Genomic DNA, 18726 nt, shown 5'->3' on the forward strand with positions numbered 1-18726 from the left:
GTCATGAAATTGGCTCAAGGCGTTCCGTTCGCCTTCACAAGGTCGGGAGACGGTCTTATGGATGGATGTATGGACGGATAATCAAAAACTATAATCCCCCCGCTTGTGGCTGTCAACTGGGTGAGATATAGAAACAAAAAAAAAAGAGCTGTGAATAGACAATAACATGTATTTACAGCGGTGCGGTCCTTGCACACGGCTCACCCGTGAACACTGATCCAGAAAAGGTTGGTATACAAATTACCATTACGGAAGGAAAACAATTGGTCCCAGTATAACAAAATAACATTTACAATTTTTGTTGCCCAATAATAAGTCTGTCTATGGGTTGGTGAGGCATGTGCTGCCTGTGTACTATGTACTACAGTATATGTCATGCAACGGAAGGATTATAGTTTAATAATGTATTTTAGCAACACACTACTGTATGTGTAGTGATGTAGTCATTACTAATCCACTTACTGTATCTCTCCAATATAGGGATTAAAGCTCTATCACTGTTCTCTGGCTCTCGGAAACAAAGCTCTCAGTTTCCTTAAAAATAGGCTCTCCTGTATACTCAGATGTACAGTATCTGTCTGTCTGTCTGTTTGTCTGTCTGTCTGTCTACCCATTATGTTTCTGAGGAGCTGTGGGTATTTCGCAGCATGTAATTTGTTCACCAAGGACACACATTATTTCTAACAAAACACAACTTTTATCACTGGACAATTAAAAAGACACCGTGCTCTTCACTTCACCCCACATAGCTGCCAAAAGTGTCTTTGAGTGATGGCCAAAACAGGAAAATTGGCACTTTAGGCCTACACTTGAGCAATACTACACGAGAGGGAGTGCTTTATCGCGGTTCTTATGGCAGCATGCATGCATGCCGTGAAGCTCTCTGTACAACCAAGGTGGTTGCTATGCAACGTTTACCTTCAGATATACTGAATAATGTACTCCTCTATATTGGCTTTTTTTACTGATGAAAAACAAACAAACATTATATCCAAACCTAAAAAAGAAAAAAAGAACCTATGTTGCAATGGAGCCAATGTAGTTGTTATTTAGTCATGTCTTGTTTATACATTGGCTCAACATAAAAAACACACACTATATTTCAAAAACGTAAAAGAACTACTAAAATAGGTGATCACTACCGTCGTGAACTTATACATAAGCTATGTTTGCTACTTTTGTGTGACACTGCAGTGTTATGAAGTAGGGCATTAGTTTTCAAAAGACAACATGGAGAGGTTTTTGCCCGACAGCAATGATTTAAGTACATATCTGTCAAAACGATGAAACAAAAAGGCTTGCGAGCTTATACGGTACTGTCATCATTTGCGGTGCTTTGTTGTTGGGTGTTGTGGTGTGTGTGTGTGTGTGTGTGTGTGTGTGTGGGGGGGGGGGGGGGGGGGGGGGGTAGCAGAGACATAACTGAAAATATACTACCAATAATACATTCATATACAATTTCCAATGTACAAGACAGCTGAAATTTCAAGGCTACTTACTGTATACAGTAACATGGATGCTCATGAGGAGCGTCCAACCTTTAAACTAACCCAGGGGTCTTTTCAGGCCAAGGACCCCTTAGTTGATAGAGAGATGAATCAGGGACCCCCACAATCCATAGATTCCTTTATAGTTTCATCGTTTGCCGGCACAATGATCAGTGTATTTTTTCAATTTGTGTTTCAGTAAATAGCCGATCTACTCGCAGAGCGAGGCGTTGTGAGCTTGTAGATCTGCTATTTTTGGCTAAAGTTCTCAGAACATGGACAGTAGGGTTCAAATCGTTAATTTAAAAAAGGAGAAAATCACACAAAGATTTGGAGGACCCCTTGTAGTAACTCTGAGCACCCCCTAGGCATCCCAGACCCCCTGTTGAAGACCCCTGCTTTAAACTAACCATCGTAAATGTGGAATGAATCAATATAGAAGAAACTGCATGGCCTAGTTCTGCAGGGCATATCATTTTTGGAGGGACACATACGGCCAAACTGACAGCCAGGGCCGCGGCAGGCTTTTAAGAGTCCTGCCCTGGAGGCTACTGTGTACTACTGAATGACACTGTTGTTCAAAGTCTGGTCCGGGGCCCAACAGGGGTCCAAATGGACTCTTACTTTCATTGCACTCTCAGAGTTACAGAGCAGTCTGTGTAAGGGTCCCTTTGGACCCCACTTTGAGAACAGTGTATGACGTCAGCAACCGTCAGAAGACCTAGGCCTGTCATCTGTGATCGTAGTACTGCGACTACAACACAAACGTCACTCGTAGCTTAAACATCACGTTCCAATCCAGAAGCAGAGGTGACTGACTGAAAGCGCACACACACACACAGACACACACACACACACACACACACACACACACACACACACACACACACACACACACACACACACACACACACACACACACACACACACACACGGCCACACACATTCTGAGATTTATAGATATATAGATGACATTGTGTGATGAAGAAGGTTGTGCCTCAAGGGGAAAGCTCCGTTATCACTGATGTATAGGATGTTCTGCTGCATGGCAGAGGATCCTCTTTGGACGATGCACACCAGCTACAGTATGATGATATGTACATCTTAGACCTAAGTCATAGTCTGAAGAAGTTATGCAAGCTAGCAGTTATTATTAATGTGGTTGCCTACAGGGAAACCAGACTATGGTTCTTGTCCAGCTTTATTATTTCATCTAGAGTAACCCCAAAACCCCAAAGTCCATTGAGTTCAATGGACCTTTTCTGTAACCTGTTCTGTAACCCCAAAAGTCCACTGAGTTAATTTGCGTCGCGGCAAGCACACTGGTTATCATGAGACAGACACAAGATGTCCATATATGGGCATTCCCAGATATGCGCTTAATATTGATGACATCGGGGATCTCCATATATGGGCATAAAAGGAACATGGACAGAATTAATTAGCAAGTGCGGTTGCCAAATGGTGTTACATGGCCGGGTAATAGGCATGCTTGGGTTCAAGTGGTTAATAGACAAGTCAAAACTAGAATAAAGCATTTCAAATTAAAATGTCAGTCATCTTGCTGTTGTTTATGTGCAGAAGAGGTCACCGTGATAAGCTACCGTGGCACTGCAAGGTCACAGAGAACTGCAGTAACAGGACACCCGTGAGAGCTCCCAGTAGCATCATGGATTAAAGAACCAAAAAATGCAGAGGGATTTACCAGTGGTGGGAAAGTACTCACATGTTTTACTTAAAAGTATCAATACTGCAATGTATATCTATATACTCTGTTAGAAACAAGTGTGTTACAAGTGTGTACTGATTTGTGTGATCTTTGGATAAAATCTGAAGGAGTAATTTCCAAAAATGTGTTTTACATAAGTCGACCTCCTGGTGACGCTATAAAAGGCTAGAGTGAAAAATGCAGGGAAAAGGTTTTTCCTTGGGAGTGCTTGTACAAGGTTTGACAGTGATCGGTAGCCTAGTTCCAGACCCTGAATCGCTAGCCACACCCCTTTAAATTTTTTGTTTTGGCGATTCAGGGGTCTAGAAGTGCTCTCATTGAAGAGGCCTGCCTCGGTTAAAATCCGTACGGCGAATCAGCGTCGTGAATCAGCGTCTTGTGATCAGCGTGGGTGGGGGTTTCCCAGAACTCATGTGTGTTTCCAAGTACACCAGCGCCGCCGCCGTACCGTACCGCGCATCGCGTCACGCTAAAATGCGGTAAATTGCGGTAAAATGCGATCGTATCGATCTCGCTATGAAACACCAGTAGCAGGCATGTTATGTTGTGTTTGATTACTAGTTCGTAGTGCTCCTATTCTGACTGTTTCTTTGGTTAGCAAGTAGCACTAGCAAGCAACAGGCTAGCCACTAGTCAGCCACACATAACAACCATGATAACAACATGTGTTGGTCGGTGAACCAATCGCTGAAGACTGCCTCTTTTTGGCAACGCCCATCCCTGCAATCGCCCTGGGGGGAAGAACTTTCAGACTGAATGATGAAGTGAAACGAAATGTCAATTCAGGCTGAGTGTCAGGCTAAGTGTTCGGTGGAGTTGTAAATACAAACCATCAAACCATGAATGCATCCTCAAATAGGCTGCTTTTTGGGGGGAAACATGAACATTTCCTGAAGAATGATTCATTACATAATACAGCACCAACAATGCATTTGTCTAAAAGTAATAAATCATTTGATGAGTAGGATGAACACTTTTTTAAAGATGAATTGCCATGACACCCCCCCCCCCCCCCCAAAAAAAACAAAAAACAAAAAACAAAACATGATTATCAGGTATTATGATTATATTATGAGGAAGGTTTTTTCCAAAAAAGTGAACAGAAAGAGTTAAAATGTGTTTTTTATGTGGCCGCACCTACCAGTTCATTAACCCTTCCAGTGCCAGCCCCTAGAGGGCGCCAAAGAATGCCAGGGTATCTCCCATAGGCGAGCGCATTAGCATCCGGGGACTCACATTGCAGTGACGCGCGTGCTCACGTTCGTGCACGTCATGAAAAGGTCCCGGATGAAAATGGCTACAAAATACAGCTACAAAATTAGCTTTTTCTCATTTAAAAGATCATTTTTCGGCGATTTCGCCGTAAATAAACCTCGCGCCGCCTCCCTAAAAACACAATCCAGAGAAAATGACCTTCAAAGATGTGGGTTTGCATTGGATTCGGCGGCGATTCGCGGCGGCGTTACTCGTTTACGGCCGGCCCGGGGGCGGCCGGATCTCGGTCACTGGATGGAAAATTTAGGCCGGGGCTTCAGTAGGCCTCGGATCATTTTATTCATTTCATTAAAAAAGCCGCATTAATTCGGGATCGGCACACTGGACGTCGTACCGCCGGTGGCGCTGAACATTCGGTGAACATTGGGGGGCTCAAAAATGTATTTTAAACAATTTTTAATGGAATATATCGTCGGACCATGTAAAATGGCTCGCTGGAAAGCGTAGGACGAGCCAGGACCACCCACGGCTCTACAAGCAGCTCAGGGTAAGTAAAATAATAAAAAAAAAATTGTATTGGATTGAAATAAAACCGAACTTGTTCGGGATCGGCACAATAAGAGTTAAGTATGCCTGGTTGTCATGGTGGGTGGTAACCCAGCTGAATTTAGCCACACCCACAGTGTTGGGTGGATGGTAAAATCCCCAGATAGAGTGATGTCACTCTATCTGTGTTTTTGGATCGGCACTTTTGACCCACATGAGGTGGCAGCCTCGAGGAAGAAATCCAAAATGCAAAAGGAATACATAATTGCTCATAACAACCATATCAGGGGGTATAAAGAAACACTGTCAACCTCCTAGACACATGAAAACCAGAAAAAGAACCAAACTATGGCACCACCTCTTTAAGGAACCAAGACTTTCCGTGTTTATCACATTTTTAAGCCATGGCCTTTGATTCCATAATTCAACAATGGTCATTATAAAACTCATTAGTCAGACGCAAAGTAAAAAGGATTTGGATTGAGAGTGTGTGTGTGTGTGTGTGTGGGGGGGGGGGGGGGGGGGGGGTCAATATGTACCGCCTGTTCACCTTGGGAATGGAGATTGATGCATTCAACTAGAGTCCTTGAATCATGTTCACTTCTCCATGAAATCTGGGGACAATAGGATAGAAATGAATTTGCATTACAGCCATTCTACCCACAAAGCAGTGCAGTCTCCTGCAGCACTGAATTGGGTGGACTTGAATATCGTCATTGTCGGGTGGAAACCTTGTATGTCCAAAAGCGTTCGTTTTGTATTTATCATTTAAAAAAAAACTAAACTAGTGAAAACAGCCGATCTACAAGCACACAACGCCTCGGCGGTGCGAGGCGTTGTGTGCTTGTAGATCTGCTGTTTTCACTACCTTTGTGCGACGGCCTTGTATGATGAAGCAGGGCTTTACCTTGTGAAAAAACGTACACATTTGAAACTTGGCGATACGTGGTTTCTGCCCGACAGTGACGATATCCTTGGATGAACTACTCAATCAAGAGGAAACCTTACTTACTCAGAAGGGTCCGACTCGGGGCCCTTGTTCTTGGCGACAAGGGCCAGGCCAACAGGCCATTTTCTCCAGCTGTACCCAAGTCTGCCTGTCTGTGTTCAGAGGCACCCTGAGTGTTAATACTGTACACAGGCTGCGCACAACCTTTTATATGTCTTTGTTATCATTTATATGATGATGATTATGATTATTGCGGCTACAATGTCTGAGGAACCAGAACAAAAGAATTGCACTCTCATGTACTTGTACACAACATGTAACAATCTTGCATTTTGTTTGGTCAGACCTCCTGCATCCAAGTGTTTCTTGCTCTGCTCTCTTTTCCTTTTTCCGTGTGGATTTTAAAATGATGGCATATGTTGTGATGTACTGATGTTAGATGCAGGCTGGTGAAGCGTGTGATCAATCCATCTTTGGAGGATTTATTCCTCTGCAGGATCATCAGGAGGAAAAGATGGTTAATATTTCCACCTCCGGATCCATATACCGAGTTGGCCAGGAGGAATGAACCCCATGCACCTTCCTCGCATGCCATCCTCCTGTGCTTCCTTCTCAGCTTTCCTAACATCTTTCTGTAGACATGAAACAAAAAGCGTAATGCTCACTTCCTTTAAAAAAGAAAGTGTAACACAATACAACAGATTAAAATACAAAACCATTGTCATGCATCGATCAACTGGTGGTCATGAGAAATGTCTTACAACTGTCGTTTACTCACATACCACATTTGTCATTTGAAAGCTGTTTAAACTAATCTAGGCCTATAACATTTTCTCAACTTAAGCCTAAGATTAACCAGTAAGACTCCCTAATCGGGAGATAAGCGACCGTTGGTCGCTTATCTCCACAAATAGGCCAAAAGTTTGTTTTACCAATTATTACACTCTATGTGAACATTTACATCAACAAATCCCAAGTACTATGCAGAACGACCCATTTCAAGTTTTTAATGTACAACAATATTTAGAAAATAGGTCTACAAGCTCACAATGCTACGCATTGTCCTCATCCCTTATATTCCCATAGGTTATATGGAGATCTCAGTGTTTGTCAGTCCTTGTTCATTTATGCCCATATATGGACATCTCTATATCTACTGTAACAGTCCTTGTCCCTTTATGCCCATATATGGAGATCTCTTAACTGTAAGTCCTTGTCCCTTTTATGCCCATATATGGATATTCCTGATGTCATCAGTATATTATAGAGAAAATAGCCAATCTACAGGCTTACAATTCGTCACATTGCGATACTTCGTGAGTTTTTAGAGCTATATTTTACTTTAAACATTGACGCATTCTGACAAATCTTGACAAAACTGTCCAAAATAGGGATTGCCAGGCCAGGGATGTGGTTAACATACATTTTAAATTAAATAGTTAAATAGTGAGATAATAAATCTGTCATATCATTCAGTCTACATTTTCCGAAAGGAAATGCATGTATTGTCTGATGTCACAAAGTGAATTGTTTGGAAGGGAAAAGTCACTAAAAACCATGACAATATTCAACAATGTAACAGGAGATGAGCTAGCAGAACATTTTTAATTTTATCCAGGCAAGAACGAAAAATTCTAAAAGAAAATACAAACAAAAAACTTAAAATGGAGAGGCATATAGTAGTCACACTGTCCACAATGGTGGCAATCATACTAAGTTGTTTCCCTTATACTCTGCAGACTCAACCTCCCATTTCTAAATCAACCAACCACAGTATAGTAGCAATCCACCCAAGATGCACCCCATGCTCTAATCAATGAGCTAACAGGCACCAATCATCACACAACTAATAGACTTCAACAGGCCTCTAAACCATAACAGTATCTTCATGTACAGATAAACAAAAATGTACACCTTCTTTGTGACTGGGAAGTTACAGGCATACATTTCAATATGAATTTGTATTGCTGAACACAAATATAATGGGGGAAATTAGGCTACAAGTGGCTGCTCTGTGACACATAATTACAATAATTTGTTCTTTTTTTGCGTGTAAGTGTATCTTTATGTAGCCACTCACACACACTCACACACTCACACGCACGCACGCACGCACGCACGCACGCACGCACGCACGCACGCACGCACACACACACACACACACACACACACACACACACACACACACACACACACACACACACACACACGCAACCTCCACCGCTCAGTTCACTTGGGTGTGATTTTATATTTATTTATTTAATCTTTTTTTTTTATCTTATTGTTCTAATCTTGAGGTGGTACAGAGGCAGTGCTCTCTGTTGTTCTGTACATTATTTAACGTGTCAGACAGAGACCTGCTACTCATTAGCATCTCCCTGCCAGCTAAGATCACACCTGTTCTCCCTGTCAACTGCGGTGGCACCTCTGAGAACTCCCAAACACCTTGAGAGGACAGAGGAGGAGAACTGAACTCACAAGTTTTTATGATGAGCTCAGCTGTGAGGTAACATACAGTAACATGATGTACAGGGCTCCTACGGTCATGAAATTCCTGGAAATATTTTGAAATTAGAAAAAATATTTTTCCAGCACTGGAATTGATCTTGGAACATCCTGGAAAAAATAGCTATGCATTGTCTTTGGTTATTGATTTTGTTAATACCTCTGAAATGACAAATTAAACATTGGCCAAATTGTCAAATATTAGAGGCAGAAATTGTGAAAATAGCCGATCATCTAGATCTGTTATTTTCATAATAAAACCGTGTTATACAAAATTCCTCAACTAGTGCTCGTCAGGGTGCCGGGTCCCCAGTTAAAATATGATTATTTCGGGTGTCACAGCCTGAAAAGGTTGAGAACCACTGGCAAACACTACCTGTCTTTAGGCATTGCGCGTAGGAGTAAGCGACTTGTTTGAGCTGAATTATTGTTATATAGTCCTGGAAATCGGGTTAAATATTCTGAAAAGGTTTTGGAAAAGTTTTGGAAATTAATTGGTAAAAATGTGTGGGAACCCTGGATGTAACACATGGGCATTGCAGACTCTTGCAATGTGCCACAAGCCCAATTAATTATTTGTTATACGACGCGTCGCTCGCCAAAAATGTGTTCTTTCTTGTTGGCCTCTAATGAAAAAAATCTCTGTACCATGTCACTTTAGGGGCTCCTTAGTTTTCGCTATTCGGCATACAAAGCATATACGGCATAAGTGGCTAACTTACTGCCTTTTGCCTGTCATAGAGATGACCATTGTTTCATGATAAATCTCCACTCCACTCCACTGTACATCAATGCCTGCCATGTCATAGATTAGAAGATTAGATGGACCATTGGAGGGGGCGGCATTGGGCAGAGAGCCCCACGCATAATATGCATCAAATAATGTCAGCAATTGTCTGTATCACTCCCCATGGGAACGGATGGCTCTGTCACTATGTATTACAAACACATTTCGGCAGACTTGAATCCAATTATGGATCATATTGTATTTTAGATTTATCGATTCTCTGGTGTGTGCGTGCGGGCACGTTTGACCAATCACAGAAAAATAGAGTCTACTCTGCACACTGGTGGGATATCACTTTACTTGCTGCTACTAATTTCCACAGCTTTTGAAGCAGCACAGACATTTAGGCAGAAGTAAATTGAGGCAGCAGACATGACCGTCTCAAAGGACGCAGCAGATATGACCGTCTCAAAGGACTCTTCCGAGCACAGGTCTCCACCAGGTCTGGAAGGTTATTCTGGCCTCCTGGTGGCGTTATAATAGGCCAATGTGAAAATGGTGCCAGGTCTTCTTCGGCCTTTCACGGCCGCTTCACAGACACTGAATGCATGATTTGTTGTTTTGCAAAATTCAACCTGATGGTGGGGCTATAACAGGCCAATGTTAAAGGGGTGGCATTTGTTCCTTGACCTAGTGGGAATGTGCGTGCAAAGTTTCACGGGAAACGTGCGCTACGTTCATGTTCAATGTTTGGAGGCCAATCTTAGCCAATCAGGATGGAATATGAAATATCGGACAGATCCGTCTTGATCACATGACTGTAGAGCTACTGTGTACTGATTTGTGTGAATTTTGGATAAAATCTGAAGGAGTAATATCCAAAAATATTTTTACATAAGTCAGCCTCCTGGTGGCGCTATAAAAGGCTAGTGTGAAAAATGCAGGGAAAAGGTTTTTCCTTGGGAGTGCTTGTACAAAGTTTGACACTGATCGGTGGAGGTATAGGTAAATACACAAATCGGCCTGTTGTAGCGCCACCATGAGGCTGATTTGAAAAATATGAAGTGTCATTTCTTCCTCGTGCCTAGTGGGAATGTGTGTACACAATTTCACGAAAATTGCATGCTGCGTTCATGATTTGAGGCATTTTGTTCAAAATGACCAATCCTACAAACTTTGGAAGCCAATCTTGGACAATCAGGATGGAATATGGAAAATCGGACAGATCCATGTCAATCATATGACTGTAGAGATACTGTCTACCGGTGTGCATGATTTTTGGACAAAATCTGTAGGAGTACTGTTTGACAAAAATTAGCCTCATGGTGGCACTATAAAAGGCCCATGTGAAAAATGTGGCACAGTTTGGCCGAGTAACAGACGGACAGACAGACACACGGATGCACGCACGGACGGACGGACAGGCGGACGGACAGACGGACAGGGGAGACAATAATTCCTCAAATTCCCCATCACAGCACTTCATCCAGTGTGAGGGTTCTGCAATCCATTTAAGACACATCATGTCTTTAAGTTGAAGCCCGCTGACAGTAATTCCAAAGTAAAAGGGTTTAAAAAAAGAAGTTTTAAGTTTTAACAACACTGAAATGCTGCCTCTTGCTTTGGCAAAACTTTTTATGTCATGTAAAAAGTCTGATTCTGATGAGCCGGCTGTTTATTCTGAGAGTTAAGTGGTTGTTAAAAGTGGAGACATGTTCACATCAGACGCAGAGGCTTGTGAGAGTGCAGATGACAGTATTTGTTATGTCAGACAGGCTGAGGTGATGATGTTTGACTTCTTTGACAGATGATATTTATCATCACTGTCTATGCCTAAAATACTTGGTTCCCCACTGGTGTCTTGCACTGAAAATAGCAGATCTACAAGCTGACAATGCATAGTGCTGCCTGCAATGTGTCGTGAGCTTGTGGGTAAGCGATTTCCCTGTGTGACACTGGTGTAGAACTATAAGGCATAAAGATAATAGCCATTGCAATAATTCCCTTTTCATTGCATAAATCCATGCTGTATTATTACATCGCTTCAGAAAGATAAACATATTTTCCCTTTTCATCAGAAGGGTGGATAGAAGGCTAGATGTTTGAGTGCAGCTTTGTGTTACGATATGTCTTTCAGTTCAGTATATAGTCTGCAGCGAGATATGGGCTGCAGTGGGAGGGTGTAGCAGAATAGATGCAGGGTGAGGGGCTTTTTAATTCCTGTTCCCTGCCAGCAGTATGACTCCATAAATGTTTAATATCACAGGGGCACTGCCCCCATTGCAGGCTCTGGTCATGAAAGTGATGTATGCTACAGGCTAAAAAGGTACAGGTATCATGGTAACAAAACAACATGGATGACATAAGGTCTTTAAGCTAAATAGCATGGCACAATTAATATTTCCAGGTTTCCATGATCAGTTGGGTAAAACATGGCATCTGTGACATATGACTCCACATTTTGGCAAGGTTTCAGACTGATTCGAGCCCCATTGACTTCCATTATACAATTAAAGTTAAATATTAAAAAATATATAAAACGACGGCATGTTGCAGGTTTGCTGAATGTCACTCCCCATCTCTCTCCCTGTTTCCTGTCTACGTACAGTACTGTACTAGTTTCAGGTCCTGACCCCGTGGCCGAGCACAACCCCTATTATTCTATTCTGACCTGGGATTCTATTCTTAGTCACAAAATGAAAGCCTTCTCATAAATATGAATTTGTAATGCTGTTGAGTGTTGAGTGTCTTCTTCCCACCTGTCTTCTGTTTATATCTTACATGTGACCACATCTCAGAAGCACTCAACATCAGAGGGGCCCTGCTCCTGTTCCCCGTGGCCGGACGGGGCCTTTGAAGCCTTAATCTACTCCAGACCAGAGGATGAGCCTCTCTCATCCCTCCTGGAAGGGGAAGGACAGGTACAGTGCAGGAGGATACACCCGTCACTCTGGAAGGAGGGATAACGCTGCTCTCTTTGATGTACGTCTACCTGAGGAAATTAGATGCTGATCGTTTGGAAGCATATAATGCTGCCATTCTATTTCCCTGTGTGGCTCATAATGATGCCGGATAAGAGGCCAGTGAAAGCATCCTTTGATGAAGAACCCGGTTCAGATTTTCTTCCATGTGGCAATTCTGCTGTTGTTAGATGGTGTTAGAGGTGCAGTGACAGGAGAAATGGATGAGGGAGAGTCGTTGACATGCTTTTCTTAATCTTTCTTCGGGTTGATTGAGGACGCCGTTCCGCTGCAAGAAATGCTCTTAATGTTCTCGGTTACATCTATTCACAGCAGGCAGATTCATCCACCGGCGGTGCCAGGGTTGAGTGCCTTGCTCAAAGACACATCGGTCTGTAGTCACTGAGGATGGGTGTCACTTTCACTGCAAATATTAATACATACACTCTGTGATCTTTTGACAGGCCTCCTCGCCTATCCTCTTCTAGACTACCAATGCCAGCAAAGATCAAGAGCTTCATGTGAAAAAAGTTCACTTCACATTGCTGTTGATTCCAACCTTTGAAAATCTATAAATGCATGTACTCAACTGAAATGTCAAATGGTTTAATGAATGGATTATGGAATGTTGGTGTTTTTGCACTTGACCCTTTAGTCTCTCAAGTGGACAGTCGATGGCCTGGGCCACAGGGTGGTGGTCCAGGCACCTAGGCTGGTAATCCAGGACTTGCAGCGTTGCAGGTTCGAGTCCCGATCCTGACAACCGTTGCTGCGTGTCACCACCCATCTCCCTCCCCGTTTCTTGTCAGCCTACTATCTATCAATAAAGGAAAAAGATGAAAAGGAAAAAGGCCCAAAAATATCTTTAAAAAAATAGGATTCAGTCAATGGTCTGCATTGTGTTGAACTTAACCTGTACATTGAGAATGCAAAGCACTCCTGATTCATACTTTGTCATTGTATATTAGTCAGGGTTGCTGTAGACAGATCACCTGTGCCAACCCTAACAATGAACTATGAATATGAACTATAGTGTGAACAGAAAGAGGACTGAGTCCCCAGAAGTTGACCAGACAGAGAACCGCTCCCCCTTTATATGAGCTGACAACTTAAATGCTGTTTGGACTATGTGAAATCACTATGTATGTTACCGGTGTCTCATTTTATACAATATACTCATGATAAATAAGATCCCTGGCTTAGCTAATGCCATGGTGTTTGCTAAAGTGGGTCCTCCTAACCTTTAATGAATGAATAATACATGAGGCATAAAGGTGAGTAAAGATTGCTTGTGTTGACAAATAACTCCATGGTTAAGGAAAAGTGCACAGGGTCAATAGTGTAGTTAAAGCAGTCAATCCAGACATTTTCCTCCAAGGCTTGTTTGAAACACAGCCCATTGATCATAAGAGATGACTGCATAAGCCAGTGGAAAATGAATATTTATGAGGAGCGGCTATGTATGTAACTGAAGGAGCTCTGAGTGGCACTGTCTGCTCTGACTGTATGTGTACACAATACACACAGACCAGACCATTACAGGACTATTTTTATTTTTCAAATTAATACTCTGGATAAGGTAAGGTACGGCAAGGTAAAGCGTTATTATTTCCAAGTGGTGAATTTGGTTCACAGCAGCAGCAAAAACAGTAAAAACAGTAGCTGACAGCACACACACACACACACACGCACACACACACACACACACACACACACACACACACACACACACACACACACACACACGTGCGCATGTATGCTGTATGTGATCAGACGTGATGTGACATGACATGTCTGGAATGGACAGAGCACAATACAACAGAATAAATCTAAATAACAGACTTTTATTATCCTACGCCGTAGGCTTGGGATTAAACAGATAACAGCACACAACATATAATATTATACTGTACATCTAAACATAATCAATATTCTTTCAAAAACAGCAAAGATAATCTTATACATACATGTGTAGATACATCACATCAATTAGTTTTTTTTTTTATTACAAAACAGTACTTGACAGATTGGCAGAATTAATCTACAGCATTGTGAACTGCACATTGTTGGTATTTTACATATACAGACGATTAAGCTGCAGGAAGATAAAGATTTAAAGTGTAAACGAGTTCAGTCAGTGGCTGACTCGCTGGCTGGGGGCTATTTATAGAAGAAACTACTGTTACCACTCTCTGACCCGGCGGTTTGTTATCAGAGAACCTCTCCTGAAGGTTACAAAGGGAAATATTAGAAACCTATAATCCAATCTTCCCGTGCGATGCCTAAGCTGCAAAGACTACTAGCTGTTTCTCTACTCAGTTAATTCTCTCACCCTGTCATATTCATCTGTGGCTTTTTAAATCGCTAACAGCTCCCCTCCCCGGTCCCACTTCAGCGAGGCGTGGGAATTAGTATTCCTGTTTTGAGAGCTGGATGAATTGCATTAAAGCTTGGTGTCAAGAGGAGACAGGTAGCGTGCCGTACTTGTGAAGGCAGCGCAGGGCATGGCTGTACAGTGTGATTAGTGCACATAACTATGGGGTTCAAATGGTGAGAACATGGGACCAACGCCGGCTAATTAAAGGGTGATTTATACTTAGTTTCTCGTTGGTGTCGTGCACCGGAAATGGCAGATTTACAAGCCAAAGATGCAGAGGATGACCAAGACACACCATGTTTGATTTACTTCCTGTATCTGTGTCACATGGCTTTGGGAGACGAGAAGCAGGGCATTAGTCTCCTAAATCCAATAGAGAAGGTACCATGAGCAAAGATTATGACTGATTCTTTTGCCCCATAGTCACTGAAATGAATATTGGACAAAGCCACATAGAATGTTTGTTCCTTCTGAACATTCTGACACCAAAATGTAATATACTGTACTGTATATATATATCAGGAAGAAATTATATTTATGTATCAGCAACACACTCTAGAGGCGTGGAAAGTAGCATCTTTCATGTTGTGACATGTTGTGAGCTTGCCTATTTTCAGCGAACCCACGTATAAATCAGACTTTATAGAGGGTTGTGTTCCTTGTGGGGAGAGTGTGGCAAAAACCGACAGGTATATAGAATTCACTACCCGTAGACCATTTGGATAAAAGCATCACAAATGATATTTATAGTTACAGAGAGACAGAGAGAGGCAGCCAGCACAGCCTCTTTATGTGTCTGAGGGGAGAAAGTAAACTCCCAGCTGAATTTGAGATTGATATTCCAGCGCCTTAGGTCTTCGATTTTTTTTTTTTTTTTTTCACCTGGAGTTGCAGAGTCATGCTCTTGGCAGCACTTCCTGGCCACCCCACACCAACGTACCACTGTCCCCCGTGTGTCACATGTCCCACACACACCCACACACACACACACACACACAGAGAGAAATGCACGTGTACATGTGTAACATCATTGTTGGGTGGAAACCTTGTATGTCCAAAACAGTTTGTTTTGTTTTCATCATTCAAAAAATTATTTAAACTAGTGAAACTGATCTACAAGCTGATCTACAAGCACACAAGTTGTGTGCTTGTAGATCTGCTATTTTCACTAGTAGCCTTTTATAATGAAACAGGGCTCTATACTTTACGAAAAAACGTACAAGCTTGGAAATACAAGGTTTCCGCCCGACAGTGACGGTATTCAAGGAATCCATGAACAACGCATAAAAGCATAAACGACCAAACTTGCATAGATAGAGACCACACACATATGGACATACTGTATCCTCTCAGCAGGTATACACACACATAAATCTCTGTGCCCTTGCAGGCGACCTCTGTTTACAACAGACCTAACCCTGCCCTGATAGGATACAATACACAGGCACACACGCACACAGGCACACACAGCACACACACACACACACACACACACACACACACACACACACACACACACACACACACACACACACACACACACACACACACACACACACACACACACACACACACGCACGTGACCACTAGCCACCAGTGCTGAAGAGGTGTGAAAGGTTTAGGATGATGTGAAGAAAAGGCACATCCACTATAAAGCAGGACAAACTGATCAAGTCCCCACACTGTAGAAGTACAGTAACTTGCTCCTAGTCATTATTATATTCTTTACAATAAACCATTGACTGGGAGCAGGTCACTTTTAGTGTGAAGACTACAGTGTGCAGGCTGGACAGGGGCTCAATGATGCTGTGGTTTACAGTGTCTGACTGGTGCCCAAATGGGGCTGAAAAAAGTGGAAAAAGAGAAAGATCCATAACGAATATGATAAATTGGCCTATGGAGTAGGGAATTGAATACCAAGGACTTCCGACGTAAAAAAGACTGTAAAAGGACTTATTTGGGATGCTCCTTTTAGGCAGGGTGTTTAACTGTACTTGTATTGTACTACATTTGTTATTGTATTGACTATAATTGTACTGTTCTCCATTTTTGTCAAATAAAATACTCAAACAATCAATAAAAAAAAACATATAGTATCAAAATAAGAATGGCTTGTTTTTGCTTTGTGACGTGAAGTACGGTACAGGGTTTATGAAACAGTCATAATTTCAACCACAGGAGTGTAGAATCTATCCGGAAGTAGAATTCTGGTTCTGGTCCAAAGTGCATAACTGTCATTCTGCTCCCAGTTCTGTGCTCTCAGAAACAATCAGAATACTTGCTGGGGTTTTGAAGAATTAACCGCACAACTTATAGTGTCTCATTTATATGATTTCCATTTTTATTACAGACCCATGTCAGTGTTGTTTTACAGTCACACCATGTACGCCCTACAGTATATACTTGGTCATATGGCAAATAGCAAAAAATAGCTGATCTACAAGCTCACAACGATGCATTGTGAGCTTGTATTGCTATGTCTTCTATTTTTAACAGTTTTTGGACATTTTTTGCCTATAATGACATGCCTAAAATATGGAGGCCAGGTTGAAAGATAAAAGAGTAGTTCCTCTTGGAAATAATAGCACCAATGGCAGAAAGATTTTTCCCCTTTGCCAATGAAATTCAAATGTATGCCTTATTTATGCGATTAAGATCGGAGTCCATCAATAACTCTGGTTGCCACAATGGTTTGGGCTTTTGTGTTGCAATTTAACAAAGAAACCATGATGATCGCATTCCATTTGCCACAGCTATTCAAATGAAAGAGGATGATAGTTTTATAGTCCAAAGTGGGATTTCTTAGAAGTCACATTTCTGGATAAAGGTTGTAATATTTTACAGATATATTGTATAATATAATACATTATGTAGAATATGTACATATATGGCACTTGATGACACAAAAACAATAGAAAAAACACAAATGAAAGAAATGGGCGCTCGGTTGTGTAGAACAAACAAACAAATAAACCAAAAGAATATATCAAGAAAAGAAAGATACATTAAAGAACTGAGGTGTTTGCAGCATTTGCTGCTCATGCTTGTTAGCTAAAGTGAATGAGTGATCACATGGGTTAAGGACAATGGTGTAAGTACAGGCAACCCAATACAATGACAACACTAATGTAATATATGCTAAATGATAGTTATTTACTGCATGAATGTGTTCTATATTTAAATTCACCTGACGGTGTGTTTTCACTATGGCATACTGTAAGTGTCTGAGTGGAATGTCATTACATCACCGTTGCAAGTATAAATAGGCCTATCGTTTTGGCTTAGTAGTGCAAGAACAAACGCAGTGTACATGTGAACAGCAGACACACACGGAGAGATAGAGAGAGGGGGGAGGGAGGGAGGGAGGGAGAGAGACAGAGACAGAGAGAGAGACAGGCAGAGAGAGAGAGACAGACAGACAGACAGACAGAGAGAGAGACGGGGAGAGAGAGGGATGGGAACATCTAAACACTTAAATTCAATTATGATTGTATGCTTTTAAGAAGCACTTTATAAAACAAATGAATAAAAACACTAAAGTTACATCAGTGCCTTGTTCTCATTAAATACGACAAAGACGTTTGGTCATTTCGGTTTCTTTGTCGTGGTTGTCCATAAAATTAAAATAAATTAAAAAAATAAGATCAATACCCAACCGTATTCCTCTTGTCGAGGTTGTTGAGATAAATGTCCCTCCACATTGATCATTCATCCTATAATACATCTGCCCTGCAGATTGCTATTTAACTGTGGAGAGTGTGTGCATAAACAATACAGGTCCATTTCCACACTTTAAAGAGATAAATGAACATTCTGGACTTTGCATAGGCGATTACACATAGGCAGAGTCACTCGACTGAGTGCGGCCAAAATTAGGCATGCTCATTCTCGGCAAGTCCTTGTTGCGGATCTCATAGATAGACTTCCTCCGAGCCCGCACTCCTCTGACGGCGGCTTTAATCTTTCTCCAGCCGAGGTGGTTCAGCTCCGCCAGGTTCAGCAGCACGCAGATGCCGCTCACGGCGAACATGAACACCAGAAACACAGTCTTCTCGGTGGGTCTGGAGACGTAGCACTCTACGTCTTTGATGCACGGGTACCGATCGCACTCGTACACGGCGGGGACGTTGAATCCATAGAGGAAGTACTGACCCACCAGGAAGCCGATCTCCAGCCCGTTCCTGAACACCACCTGTATGATGTAGAAGCGGGAGATGCCCTCCTGCCGCCT

At 42.1% G+C, this 18726-nt stretch overlaps 1 protein-coding gene across 1 annotated transcript in view; it reads right to left on the bottom strand.

Annotated features, from left to right (window-relative positions):
* Positions 1 to 18327: 18327 nt before the first annotated feature.
* Positions 18328 to 18726, bottom strand: part of gjd2b (gap junction protein delta 2b) — a gene marked incomplete at both ends in the record, with an annotated part of 1765 nt that continues 1366 nt past the window's right edge. Inside the window, one exon of the mRNA XM_080744357.1 lies at positions 18328 to 18726. This exon is cut by the window's right edge and continues 454 nt beyond it. Coding sequence (XP_080600483.1) covers positions 18328 to 18726 — 399 coding nt within the window.

Source organism: Nannobrachium achirus (genome assembly GCF_963921795.1).
Source record: "Nannobrachium achirus genome assembly, chromosome: 16".
In the NCBI taxonomy this organism is placed as follows: Eukaryota; Metazoa; Chordata; class Actinopteri; order Myctophiformes; family Myctophidae; genus Nannobrachium; species Nannobrachium achirus.